The sequence below is a fragment of the Vipera berus genome (genome assembly GCF_964194415.1).
Source record: "Vipera berus genome assembly, chromosome: 2".
Classification (NCBI taxonomy): Eukaryota; Metazoa; Chordata; class Lepidosauria; order Squamata; family Viperidae; genus Vipera; species Vipera berus.
Genome location: NC_138203.1, coordinates 9,434,719 through 9,448,571, shown reverse-complemented (window position 1 = coordinate 9,448,571; position 13,853 = coordinate 9,434,719). Strand labels below are relative to the sequence as shown.

Genomic DNA, 13,853 nt, shown 5'->3' with positions numbered 1-13,853 from the left:
TCTATTCCTATTCTACTCTACTCTACTCTACTCCACTCCACTCCATATTTTCTGTTCTATTCTATTCTATTCTATTCTATTCTATTCTATTCTATTCTATTCTATTCTATTCTATTCTATTCTATTCCATTCCATTCCTATTCTACTCTACTCTACTCCACTCCATATTTTCTGTTCTATTCTATTCTATTCTATTCTATTCTATTCTATTCTATTCTATTCTATTCTATTCTATTCTATTCTACTCTACTCCACTCCACTCCATATTTTCTATTCTATTCTATTCTTTTCTATTCTATTCTATTCTATTCCATTCCTACTCTACTCTACTCTACTCTACTCTACTCTACTCTACTCCACTCCACTCCACTCCACTCCACATTTTCTATTCTATTCTATTCTATTCTATTCTATTCTATTCTATTCTATTCTATTCTATTCTATTCTATTCTATTCTATTCTATTCCTATTCTACTCTACTCTACTCTACTCTACTCTACTCTACTCTACTCCACTCCACTCCATATTTTCTATTCTATTCTATTCTATTCTATTCTATTCTATTCTATTCTATTCTACTCTACTCTACTCCACATTTTCTATTCTATTCTATTCTACTCTACTCTACTCTACTCTACTCTACTCCACTCCACTCCACTCCACTCCACTCCACTCCACTCCACTCCACTCCATTCTATTCTATTCTATAAAGGGATCAGTCTCGTGCCAGCAATCTTGTACTACATGACGGGGGCCCATTCTTGCCCCCAGCAAAGCATCAAAGAGAAGCTACATCCATGGCAGGAGCCCCACCCCACTCCCAGGAAGAGGGAGGTGCCTCTTGATGGGATCATTTGGAAACAAAATGAGTGGGTCTCATCCAGCTTTGACCTGATATATTGACTGATATATTTCTTCCAAACCTATATGCACCTTCATCCCCACCCAGAGTCACCTTACAGAGGAGATGAGTGGCATAAAAATGTAATGAATAAAAATAAATAAGAATAAATAATAAATAAATTCAGTCTCTTCAGAGCCAGTTTGGTGTAGTGGTTAAGGTACTGGCTTAGAAATTAGGAGACAGTGAGTTCTAGTCCTCCATAAACATGAAAGCCAGCTGGGTGACTTTGAGCCAATCACTAGGAAATGGTGAATTCTAGTCCCATCTTAGGCATGAAAGCCAAATAGGCAACTTTGGTCCAATCACCAGGAGACGGTGAATACTAGTCCCGTCTTAGCCATGAAAGCCAGCTGGGTGACTTTGGGCCAATCCTCAGGAGACGGTGAGTTCTAGTCCAGCCTTAGCCATGAAAGCCAGCTGGGTGACTTTGAGCCAATCACCAGGAGATGGTGAATTCTAGTCCTGTCTTAGCCATGAAAGCCAGCTGGGTGACTTTGGGCCAATCACTAGGTGATGGTAAGTTCTAGTCCCGCCTTAGGCATGAGAGCTGATTGGGTGACTTTGGGCCAATCACCAGGAGAGGGTGAGTTCTAGTCCTGCCTTAGGCATGAGAGCCAGCTTGGTGACTTTGGGCTAGTCCCCACCCACCTCAGCCCAATTCCCCTTAGAGCAGTGACTCTCTCTCAGCCCAGCCCAACTCGCAGGGTTGTTGTGGGGAAAACAGGAGGATGAGGGAGTATCGGGAATGTTTGCTGCCTTGAGTTATTTATAAAAATAGTAAGAGTAGGCTAAATGTCAAATAAACGAATGAATGAATGAATGAATGAATGAATGAATGAATGAATGAATAAATAAATAAATAAATAAATAAATAAATCAGAGTTTCTTCTGCAGACCTTGGTGCACTAAGGACTGGGTGGCAGAAACAGGAAAGGGATGACCTCTGCAACCACAGAGTGGGGGAAGAGGTCACAGGGTGGATGCCACCATAACCTGAACCCAACACTCAGACTAAACAAGAGCCAAGGTGATCCTGCCGGGGTTCATTTGGGGGCTGCTCCCCATGTTCCCCCTCTGCCCACTGTCCCACAGGTGCAGCCAGAAGACAGAGCCTTCGAAATCACGAATCGCAATGTTCCGCAACCTAGGAGATTAGCCAACAGACAGGCAATCAACCTGCTGCACACACGAAAGACAAAAATGACAAAAGACTCAAGGGGGGGTCCCTGAAGGCGGGCGAGGGATGGCGGAGGAACCTTATTTCGCCTGCTCCGGCCCCTCCCCAATGGCCCCCTCCCTCCTTTTCCTGCCCTCTCCACCTCCTTATCTTCCCCAAACAGGTCAAACACCCAGCACCCCCACTTTAAATAAACAAGCGCCAAACCCACAGCTCTGTTTCCTAATTCCCGAGGACACGTGTCCTGCCAGGAATTTTGATGGAAAGCCTTAAGAATGAGAGCTTCATCCCCGCACAGCTCTGGAAATCTTCTCAGGAGAGACGCCCTAAGCAACCTTCCTGAGGTGGGTGGGCTCAGCTCCCATCATAGGGAACCTCGCTCTGCCTCCCCCCCCCACTGGGGTTTTCCAGTCATGTGGAGATGACTGCTAGCTATAGGACACAGGAAGGGACCTCAGAGGTCTTTGAGTCCAACCCCTGCTCGAGCAGAAGACCTTATATCATTGCAGAAAATGGGCTATCCAGTATCTTTTGGAAAGCCTTCAAGGATGGAGCACCCACAACCTCCGGAGGCAAGCAGTTCCACTGGTTGATTGTTCTCAAATTTCTCCTTAGTTCTAGGTTGCTTCTCTCCTTGATGATTAGTTGCTGTTCATTGTTTCTTGTCCTGCCTTCTGGGTGCTTTGGAGAATAGAATTAGAATTAGAATAGAGCTGGAAGGGATCTTGAAGGTCTTCACACACACACATCCTTAAGCAGGAGAACCTATACCATCTCAGACAAGTGACTGTCTAGCCTCTTCTTAAAAATCTCCAGTGATGGAGCACCCACGATTTCTGAAGGCAAGGTGTTCCCCTGGTTGATTGTCCTCACTGTCAGGAAGTTTCTCCTTAATTCCAGGTTGCTTCTCTCTTTGATCAGTTTCCAACCGTTGTTTCTCGTCCTGCCCTCTGGTGATTTGGTGAACTACATGACCCCCTTCTTCTTTGTGGCAGCCCCTCAAATACTGGAATACTGCTATCATGTCTCCCCTATTTCTTCTTTTCTTTAGACTGGCCAAGCCCAAGTCCTGCAGCCGTTCTTCGTATGTTTTAGTCTCCAGGCCTTTGATCATTTTAGTTGCTTTTCTCTGAAGCTTTTCCAAAGTCTCAACATCTTTTTTGTAGTACGGTGACCAAAATTGGCTGCAGTATTCCAGGGGTGGTCTTACTAGGGTTTTATAAAGCGGTACTAATACTTCACTTGATCTTGATTCTATGCCTCTGTTTATACGACCCAGGACTGTATTAGCTTTTTTGGCTGCTGCTGTTTGACCCCCCCCCCCTTTTCTTTGTAGGAGTTCCTTCAAATATTGGAAGACTGCTATCATGTCACCCCTAGTCCTTCTCTTCATTAAACTAGACACACCCAATTGCTGTAACTGTTCTTCATATGTTTTAGCCTCCAGTCCCCTGATCATCTTTGTTGCTCTTCTCTGCAGCCAAGTGGTGCCCACCTAGTTTTCCCACCTAAGGAGCTGAAGCAGTTGCAAAGAGCTACACTGGGATGCCTTCTCGGGTGCCCCGTCAGCCAGGATGGTTGGGCACTAAGGGTGACATGATAGCAGTCTTCCAAAATTTGAGGGGCCCTCGCAGGGAAGAGAGGGGTCAACCTACTGTCCAAAGCACCTGAAGGCAAGACAAGAAGCAACGGGTGGAAACTGATCAGGGAGAGAAGCAACCTGGAACTAAGGAGAAATTTCCTGATAGAACAATTAATCAGTGGAACAGCTTGCCTCTAGAAGTTGTGGGTGCTCCATCAATGGAGGCTTTTAAGAAGAGACTGGACAGCCATTTCTCCGAAATGGTACACTGTCTCCTACTTTAGCAACATTTGGACTAAACCAGAGTTCCCCAACCTTTCCAGCTTTCTGGACCGGTGGGTGGGAAGGGGGAGGAAATAACAGTGGGATTGTTTGGTGCAAGCATCAGGCACACACGAACGCACGCACCCGCTGCTTGCACAAGTGGGAAGACGTCCATACACATCCATGCTTGCCCACCACTTCAGCAGCCCAGTTCCAAACGGCTCAAGGCACGGTAGTGGGCTGCAGCCCGGGGGTTGGGGACCCTTGGACGAGAAGACCTCCAAGGTCAATTCCAACTCTCTTATTCTGTTATTCTGTTAAAGAGAAATCCAGCCTAGAAACAAGGAGAAATGTCTTGATGTAAGAACAATTAATCAATGGAACGACTCATCTCCAGAAGTTGTAGGTTGCTCCAACACTGGAGATTTTTCAAAAAAAGAGATTGGACAGTCATTTGTCTGGGGTGACATATAGTCTGCTGCTTCAGCAAGTGGTTGGACTAGAAGACCTCCAAGGTCCCTTCCAATTCTGTTATTCAGTTAATTAATCAGTGGAACGACTTGCTTCCAGAAGTTGTGGGTGCTCCATCACTGGAGGTTTTCAAGAAGAGACTGAACAACCACTTTGTCTGAAATGGTAGAGCAGGGGATTGGTCTATAAGACCTCCAAGATCCCTTCCAACTCTTGTTTTTCTGTATTCTGTAGTGGTCCCTGAGGTGTCCTTGGTCCAAATATGAAAAATAAAAAGATGCTACCAGCAGAGATCAGAAGCATGCAGCATGCATGTGAACACACACCGACATAGTGGCCTATGACAGCAGAAGGAGAGGAGAGCTGGATTTTTAATTTTTCAACAAGGTTTATAAGCCACCCCAATCAGCCAATGCTGTCAGCATACCAGCTGCAGCATCTCCTCCTAGACAAGGAACGCTAAGCCAAGGAAGAATCAAATGTCACCACGGACCCTTCATTGTAACTGCACGCAACTCTGGGAATTCCCAGGAGGAATTTCTTTATTGGCCAAGTGTGATTGGACGCACAAGGAATTTGTCTCCGGTGCATAAGCTCTCAGTGTACATACAGACAACAAAGCGCTAAGTCATGGTTCATAAATCATAAGATACAAACAGGAGAAGGTAGTAGGAAAAATGAGAAGATGAGAAGGATAATAGCAATGTAGGACAACGGGCAATGTGCAAATGATGGCACACACATTGTATCTACTGGCCATCCCCTTCACATCTTGTTGTCCCACAGTGGATGAAAAAAACACAAAAACCTAGAATAATAGGGCTGGAAGGGACCTTGGAGATCTTCTAGTCCAACCTCCCTCTCAAGCAGGAGACCCTATACTTTTTCAGATGAGTGGCTGGCCAGACTCTTCTTGAAAACTTCCAGTGATGGAGCACCCACAACTTCTGGAGGCAAAGTCCTTCCACTGGTTAATTGTCCTCATGGTTAGGAAATGTCTCCTTAGTTCTAGGTTGCTTGTCTCCTTTGACTAGTGTCCATCTGTTGCTTCTTCTCCTGCCTTCAGGCACTTTGGAGAATAGCTTGACTCCCTCTTCTTTGGGGCAGCCCCTGAGATATTGAAACATTGCTATCATGTCACCCCCTCGTCCTTCTCTTCATTAAAGTAGACATACCCAATTCCTGCACCTGTTCTTTGTATGTTTTAGCCTCCAGTCCCCTGATCATCCTTTGTTGCTCTTCTCTGCACTCTTTCCAGAGTCTCAACATCTTTTTTGTATTGTGGTGACCAGAAGTAAATGCAATATTCCAAGGGTGGTCTTAGCAAGGCATAATTTTGTTGTTGTTATTATTCTAGTTTATGTTCCAGCTTGAAAGAAAATGCAAATCTGTAAAATCGGTCCTGCTTGGAACAGTAGGTTTTGTGCCCGTGACATTGACGTTTGGGTAATATATTTTCTTTAGATGTCTATTTGTTAAATTTCCCGGAAAACCTTTCCAAAGGCTGTAAGGCATGGGGCACTCCGAGTTTCTGAATGCTAAGAAAATGAAGATTTTCTTCATATTTGTCAGTTCAGGCGCAGCTGGCAAGGAAAAATAAATCTGAAAAGGAGAACAACAAGCTCTGGATTTTTTTGTTGAGAGACCGATCGAGAAAGGATTTCCAGAGAAAAATCAACAAGAAAGGGAAAAAAAATCCCCTCACATTTAGCCCAAAGAAATGCCACCGGATCAAGATTGTGTCCCTATTAGCAGTTTCTAGTTCAGAAATTTACCAGGACAATAAATTTCTAAAAATAGAAGGTCCAATCGGATGGAACAAGCATTTCCTCATTTTTCTGATGCCTGTTTTTTTTAAATTATTTCATAAAACCCTTCCTACAATTTCTGACACACTTTTAACGCCATTTTAGATAGCATTAGTATCTCGGTTGCTGGGTATATTTATTTGGGATATTTTTATTGTTTTTAAAAAGTTGTTAGGATTGGGTTAGGGTCAGTGCTTTTTTTGTAAAAGAAAAAGGTGCCGGAACTCACACATGTCATACAAACCACCTTGCCTACCCTACAAGGTTCCATCCCAAAAAAGGTGCCGGAACTCCGTTCTGAGCGTTCTATGAGGAAAAAATGCCCTGGTTAGGGTTGTAACATACGTTGAATATATTTTTCGAATGGTAAATTGCCAGAGTTTAATATTTAAAGTTTATTCAATAGAAATTCAAGAGAGAAAGATAGATAGATAGATAGATAGATAGATAGATAGATAGATAGATAGATAGATAGATAGATAGATAGATAGATAGATAGATAGACAGACAGACAGACAGACAGACAGACAGACAGACAGACAGAGATTTAAAAACTGAAATATTTTGTCATAGTTTTTTGTTATTTTTCCAGTTGGAGGAAAAAATGGAATATTATTGGGGAATACCACATTTTCTTTTTTCCCCTTTATTCTTATTCTCTCTCTCTCTCTCCCCTTGTGTGTGTGTGTGTGCATTATACACCCACATACATACATAATATAGTAGCCTGTTCCGTTCTGCGATCGCTTGTGACAGCTGTCGATCACAATTTTTCTACTTCCAAAATTTGTTCTCTTTCATCCCCAAACCAGAAAGAGAAAGGAGATCTATTGGTTTTGTCAGAACAGATCTACAGTCCGAGTCCAAACAAAGATTGACCATGACCCGATTTAAAGCCATGAAAACCAGTGGCAATCTTTGCCCCCCACCCCACCCCCGTCTCTCTTAGCCCGACAGGGCTTCTGAAAAAGGAACCAGGAAGGCGATGTGAAACCATGAATGCTAGCTTGACATCTTTGGTGAAAAGGCAGGATATATAAAGATCAGGGCTTTTTTTGTCATAGAATGCTCAGAACGGAGTTCCGGCACCTTTTTTTGGGATGGAACCTTGTAGAGTAGGCAAGGCGGGTTGTATGACATGTGTGAGTTCCGGCACCTTTTTCTTTTACAAAAAAAGCCCTGATAAAGATAGATAAATAATAACCAAGTCCGATAGAATCGGGTGAGATTGGATAACTATTGTAGACCTTGTCAAAAAAAAACACGTAAAATTGATGTCTTGCATTCTGTTTTGAATTCAGAAAAGGATAGGGATGAAATTTTGGAGCGACGTGATACGTTCTCTTTCAATTACCCCTCTCGCCTCGGACAACTTGGATGCTGCCTTCCTAACTGAAAGCCACACAGAAATTAAATTCATGCAAAATACACAACCAGATCACTGAAGACTGAACAGCGAGGTTCCCCTGGGGTGGTCCACTTCAGGGGTCCCAAACCCCTGGTTCGTGGACCGGTACCGGGCCACGGCATGCCAGCAACCAGTCCGCAGAAACAAGTAAAGCCCCATCCGTGGGATGCAGGCAGCACACAAAACCACACACACACACACACACACACACACACACACCGGTAAGTGGAAAAACCTTTCTCCATAGAACCGGTCCCTGGTGCCCAAAAGGTTGGGGACCTCTGCTCCTCTTGGTTTCTGCAAACCTTAATTAATTGGTTTGCAGGCAATTTGTGGTTGCTATACACAAAGGTTACTTTAAAGTACAATTTTTGCAGAAATGCAGAAAATGGACTCATTGGATAAGTCCAGGACACGGGATGGATAAGATCCCAGATCTGCATTTTGTCCAACTACCCAGTTCCGTGTAAAATGGAGCGCAGGGCTAAGAAGAGAATTTGAAGGAGGAAAGGTGAAAATTCAAGAGTCCAGCAGATGTACGTATTTGTTTGGAAGGAAAACAAATCCGTTTTCAGTAGTATGTATGCCCCAGAAGGATGGGTAAACATATTTACTAAAATAACTAAATTCAATGCAATTTTAATAAATCAAAGTTTGATTAAACTAATTTATTAAAAATAAATTCGATAAATAACAAATATAATAACTTCTGGCACATAAGGGCCATCTCAAGATGATAGCTAGAGGTCAGAAGCCTTGAAGTCGGGTGAACGCATTTATTAAACTAACTAATTTTAAAACAACTTTAATAAATTAAAGTTTGATTAAACTAATTTATTAAAAATTTAATAAAAAATTTAAAAAAAATTAACAAATCACTTCTGGCACATGAGGGCCACCTCAAGATGATAGCTAGAAGTTAGAAGACGTTGGGTGAGCATATTTATTAAACTAATTTCAAAGCAATTAATACATTAAAGTTCAGTGAAATGAATGTCTTAGAATAGATTTTCATATTTAAAAGTAATAATTTCGGGCACATGAAGCAAGACAACAGATGGACATGAGAAGCCTTGTTTGTTAGAGAAATCACACACACACACACACAGACACACAGACACACACACACACACCAAATCAAAATGTTAAACAAACGGGTAGCTTTGAAGGCCAAAATAAACTCGGCATAACAGATAATCCAGCTTCCTCTTATGGAGAGTGCACCTGCAAAGGGAGAGGTAGGAAACAGGAGGTCCCAGATGCTGTTTCAAAATCAGCTTCTGCCCCCACCACCTTCCATCACAAGCCAGAGTCACCTCCAGGAAGTGTCCCCCCCCCAGAAGAAAAAGCAACTCTGGACAGAAGCAGGAGGGGGGGGGGGAAGAAATGTAAAAATGCAGGAGGGGGCTGTCAGCCTTAGCTTTCCGCCCCACCACTTGGTAAGAACTGAATTCTCACTTACTAAAATCGTCCTTGGGGTCAATTTCCTGAAGTTGCTCAAATAATCAAATAAGAAGAATGAACAAGAATGGATCAGGAATGGGATGGAGAGTCTAGGGAATAGCAGCAACCTATAAGGAAGAGATTTTCTCTTTCTTTCTTTCTTTCTTTCTTTCTTTCTTTCTTTCTTTCTTTCTTTCTTTCTCTTTCTTTCTTTCTTTCTTTCTTTCTCTTTCCTCTTTCCTCTCTCTTTCTCCCTCTCTCTCTCACACACACATCTATTTATCTATTATATGTCTCATTTTCTCTCTGTATCTACCCTATGTCTCTCTCTGTATACTTTCTGCCTATCTCTATTCTAATTCTTTACCTGTCTGTATCTCTATTTACCTATCCTATTTATTTCTCAGTCTTTCTCATCTTATCTATCCTGTCTCTCTTTCTCTTTGTATCTATCTTGCATCTATCTATCTATCTATCTATCTATCTATCTATCTATCTATCTATCTATCTATCTATCTATTCTACCTATCCTATTTCTTTATCTGTCTGTCTGTCTATATATCTATCTACCTATCTATCTCTTTATCTCTCTGTCTATCCTATTTCTTTCTCTCTATGTCTCTCTCTCTGTATCTATCCTATTTCTCTCTATCTTTCTATCTATCCTATCTCTATTTATTCTTCAGCTATCTCTATCTATCTATTTATCTATCTATCATCTATCTGTCTATCTAATTTTATCTAATTTTAAAACCACCCATCTCCCTCACAAAGGGGCAATAAATTGTACAAAAAATGTACAATAAATTATATTAAAACATAAAAAACAATACATATTTAAAAGAGGCAAGAACCTTAAAAATAGTATTTAGCAAGAGCCCAAGAATGAGGGGAGGTGGGGAATGAGGGGGGAGCAGAAAGAGCATCTGCACCCTCATCAAACTATTTGAAGGGTCAGTCAAAAGCTTGGAAGTTACAAAGAGGTGCTGAAAACAAGAATTTAAATCGCAAAGAAGGGAGTTCAAGGATTTCTCTCTCTCTCTCCCTCTCTCTCTCCCTCTCTCTCTCTCTCTCTCTCTCTCTCTCACACACACACACACACACACACACACCTGAATAGCAGATGAAAACCAGTTGGTCTCAGGATAGGGGGCTGCCCCCTCTTTTACTACCTTGAGCCCCTAAGAAAGGAGAGCAAAGCAAATCTGTACATCCACTGGGAATAACTGCAAGGCATAGACAACTGAATACTGCAAAAAAAAGGCATTAATTTAGCAGACATGCTCTCTTCTGGCGCACTGCAACAGCGATTCCGAGGATCACAGGGTGGTACCCTTTCCCACACCAGCCTATCTCGTAAGATTGTTGTGCCAAGGATAAAACTCCGGGAGAAATTCCCTTGTACGTTACTGGACTGATAAAACGTAGTAGGTATGTGTCTGAAAGGATGACAAGCTTAATTCAACACAACATCCCTATTATCAATAAAAGATTCTGCAAAGGGAAGATATATAAAGTCTGCCTCTAAAAATCCGTTTTCAGTGAATTCAAGGATATGCACGGGGAGGGGGGAACCCCTTTCACATAAATGGGAGGAGGAGACTTACACAAATCCCAAATTCCCGAGATATAATGGAATCTTCAAACTTCTTAAATTGCCCTTGTTTGCTTTCGAAATCATAATGCTGGCAGCTAAAACCCGAGAAACATTTCCTAACCCTAAATAATCTGAATAATTAAGGCGATCCGGGGGAAAAAGGGGGAGGCAAATTTTCTCGGGGGGGCCACGCGGGACGCAAGGCTGATTTTTTTTGGGCGGGGGGCAAAGGAAGAGACCAGTGTAGCTTCACTTGAGCATTCCCCCCCCCGCGTCTCCGTGGTGACCCCCCCCCACGCATTATCCCCGAGATTTCCGAAGGACCGTCCATTCCCACTTCGCGGGATGCTTTCCCGAAGTTGGGTGAGTCCAGAAAAAAAAGGACCAGGATTCCACGCCGCAACTTTTCACGCGCCAGGGGGGGGGAAGGGAGGGACCTTGCGGGGAGGGGGGGGGGGAGAGAGAAAACACGAGACGCCGGAGCCAAACTTCGCAAAACAGGCTCGCGGGAAAGAAGCGCGTCGGCCGGTCCCGAGCCCGCAACCGTCCCGTCCACGCGCGAGGGAGACGAGTGGGGGGGGGTAGCCGCGAGGGAGACGAGTGGGGGGGGTAGCCACGCGAGATGGCGGCGTGGACTGACCTGCTTGAACTGCTCCTCGTAGGTCCACTCGTGGGGCGGCGGAGCAGGCGGCGGAGCAGGCGGCGAGGCCAAGCCGGCGGGGGCCACCGGGCGTTGCGCGTGGCAGGGCCGAGACCCCGCGACGCCTTCCTCCTCTTCCTCCTCTTCCTCCTCCTCCTCCTCTTCCTCCTCCTGGTCCTGACCTTCCTCCTCCTCCTCCTCCTCCTCCTCCTTCTGGCGGCGGGCGGGCGGCGGGGCGCGGGCCGAAGGGAGCCCCCCGCAGAAGGGGCGCGGCGGGGCCACGGGAGGCGCGGCGGGGACGCCGGGCTGAGCCGCCTGTGCCCGGCGCAGCTTCTCCTCCAGCCGCGCCGCCTGCGCCCGCTGCAGGTTCTCCATCACCGCCTCCAGCCGGAGCGCCCCGGCCCCGCGGCCCCCCGGGCAGGACCCCGCCGAGGGCGAGAAGGCGCCGGCAGCCTGGAGGGGGAGAGAAGCAAGGGGGCGCTCAGAAGCGGCCGCGGGACCCCCACCCCAAAAAAGCTGGGGGGAGGGGGGAGGCGCTGCAGCAGCCGCCCCCCCCCCGGCCCTGCTCCAGCCAAAGTTCCGAAGTTGCCCGCGGGGGCTTCTCGCCCCCCAGCCCGCCCGCCCGCCCCTGCCCCCCGGCTTACCAGGGCGGCCTTGGCGGCCAGGCTGGCGTCCTCGCCCATGCCGCGGCTGGCGGGCTGGCTCCCCCGCGGCCGGCCACGCCCGGGGTCCCGGCGGGGGAGGTGGAGCGCAGCGCCCCGGCTGGAGGTCGCTGCTCCGAGCGCGCCTGGCCCTTCCGGCTCGCAGCCTTGTGGACGAGCTGGGCGGCCGGGAGGGGGGTGCTTTTCCCCGGCCCGCCCTCGCCCGCGCCCCCCCCCCGCCTCCGCTCAGCAACAAGTGGCGGGCGAGACTGACCCTTCCTCCTCCTCTTCCTCCTCCTCCTCCTCCTCCTCCTCTTCTTCTTCCTCCTTCTCCTCCTCCTTCTCTTCTTCTTCTTCCTCCTGTTCCTCTTGCTCTCCTCCTCCCTTCTTCCTCCTCCTCCTCCTCCTCCCCCCTTCTTCCTCCTCCCCCTCTTCTTCTTCCTCCTTCTCCTCCTCCTCCTCTTCTTCTTCCTCCTTCTCTTCCTCTTCCTCTCCTCCTCCCTTCTTCCTCCTCCTCCTCCTCCTCCTCCCCCCCTTCTTCCTCCTCCTCCTCTTCTTCTTCCTCCTTCTCCTCCTCCTCTTCTTCTTCTTCCTCCTTCTCTTCCTCTTGCTCTCCTCCTCCCTTCTTCCTCCCCTTCCTCCTCCTCCTCCTCCCCCCCCCTTCTTCCTCCTCCTCTTCTCGATCCACCGAAGGGCAACCCGGGAAGGTGTTTTTGTCTGTGAGTGGCTGGGCGGGCGGGCGGACCTGCTTCCTGCCGGGCAGGATAGGTACTGTAGTCCTGCCGGAGGGAGGGCAAAGTCTGCCCCGCACCTTGGCGGTGGCCCCTCCGGGCCAAGCTTCCCCCGCGACCCCGCCCCTGACTCAGCCCTCCTGTCCCGCTCAACTCACCGAAAAGACCCCGGCGGGGGTCCCTCCCTCTCTCCCGGTTAGGGTTGGCGGAGACGGGGGGGGGTTGGGGGTGGGGGGTTCCCCCAGTTTCCAAAGTTAAACAAGAATCAAAACTTTTTCAGCGCTCGGGAGGGTTCGCGCCGGTCGCCCGGCTGCCTTTGAAGCGAGCAGCTCCACCGAAACGCTCCTCTCGTTTCGGAGGTCCCGGCGGGAGAAATAGCAGCTGGAGGGCTCTGGGGAGGCGCGGTGGCTCACGTCCCTGGGACCTGGGGGTGGGTGATGGTGTGGGGGGTCTCGCCAAAGTTAACCCCCCACACCAGGGTTAGGACCCCCTCCCACGGCGCGCTCCTGAAATTAGGAAGTGGGTGGGGGGAGGGTCTGCAAGGAGGCGAGACAATGAACAGGATTTGGCGGCGCGGAAGAAAAGCGCTTCGTTGCAGGTTTTCTGGGGAGCGGGGGGGGGGGGTAAGAGATTTGAGGGGTCCAAATGGAGCGATCGGAAGAGAGTTTAGCTTTTTATTAACCTTAAGTATTACAGAGTGAGAATACCCCTGCACTGGAGCCAAAAGCTTCCTCAAAACACTCCAGACAAACAGGCATCGGATACTATTAAAAAATAACAGTACAACATCTGTTGTGTTTTCCTATGGAATAAACAGCTGTTGAAAATATCCCAACAATTAGAAGGTGGAATTCCCCCCCAATTCTGGGAAGGTCTTCCCAGAGGTTTGGGTAGCAATGTAATTTTTTTTTCCTAAAGGACTTTGTGGAATGAAACGAAATGTTAATAAATGACAGAATGAGAGAGTCGGAAGGGACTTCGGAGGTCTTCTAGTCCAGCCCCACCCCGTGCTCAAGCAGGAAATCCTGCACCATTTCAGACAAATGGCTGTCCAGTCTCTTCTTACACACCTCCAGGGATGGAGCACTCACAACGTCTGAAGGCAGTCTCTTCCACCAGTCTATTAACAGAATAACAGAGCTGGAAGGGATCTTGGAGGTCTTCTAGTCCATCCCTCTGCTGAAGCA

At 47.0% G+C, this 13,853-nt stretch overlaps 1 protein-coding gene across 1 annotated transcript in view; it reads right to left on the bottom strand.

The window, feature by feature from the left end:
- The window catches only part of ARID3C (AT-rich interaction domain 3C), a gene marked incomplete at its 5' end in the record, with an annotated part of 90,750 nt that extends 78,773 nt beyond the window's left edge, over positions 1 to 11,977 (bottom strand). The window contains 2 exons of the mRNA XM_081316345.1: positions 11,295 to 11,747; positions 11,939 to 11,977. Of these exons, the coding sequence (XP_081172471.1) occupies positions 11,295 to 11,747; positions 11,939 to 11,977 (492 nt within the window). The remainder of the gene's footprint in view (positions 1 to 11,294; positions 11,748 to 11,938) is intronic.
- Positions 11,978 to 13,853: the final 1,876 nt, after the last annotated feature.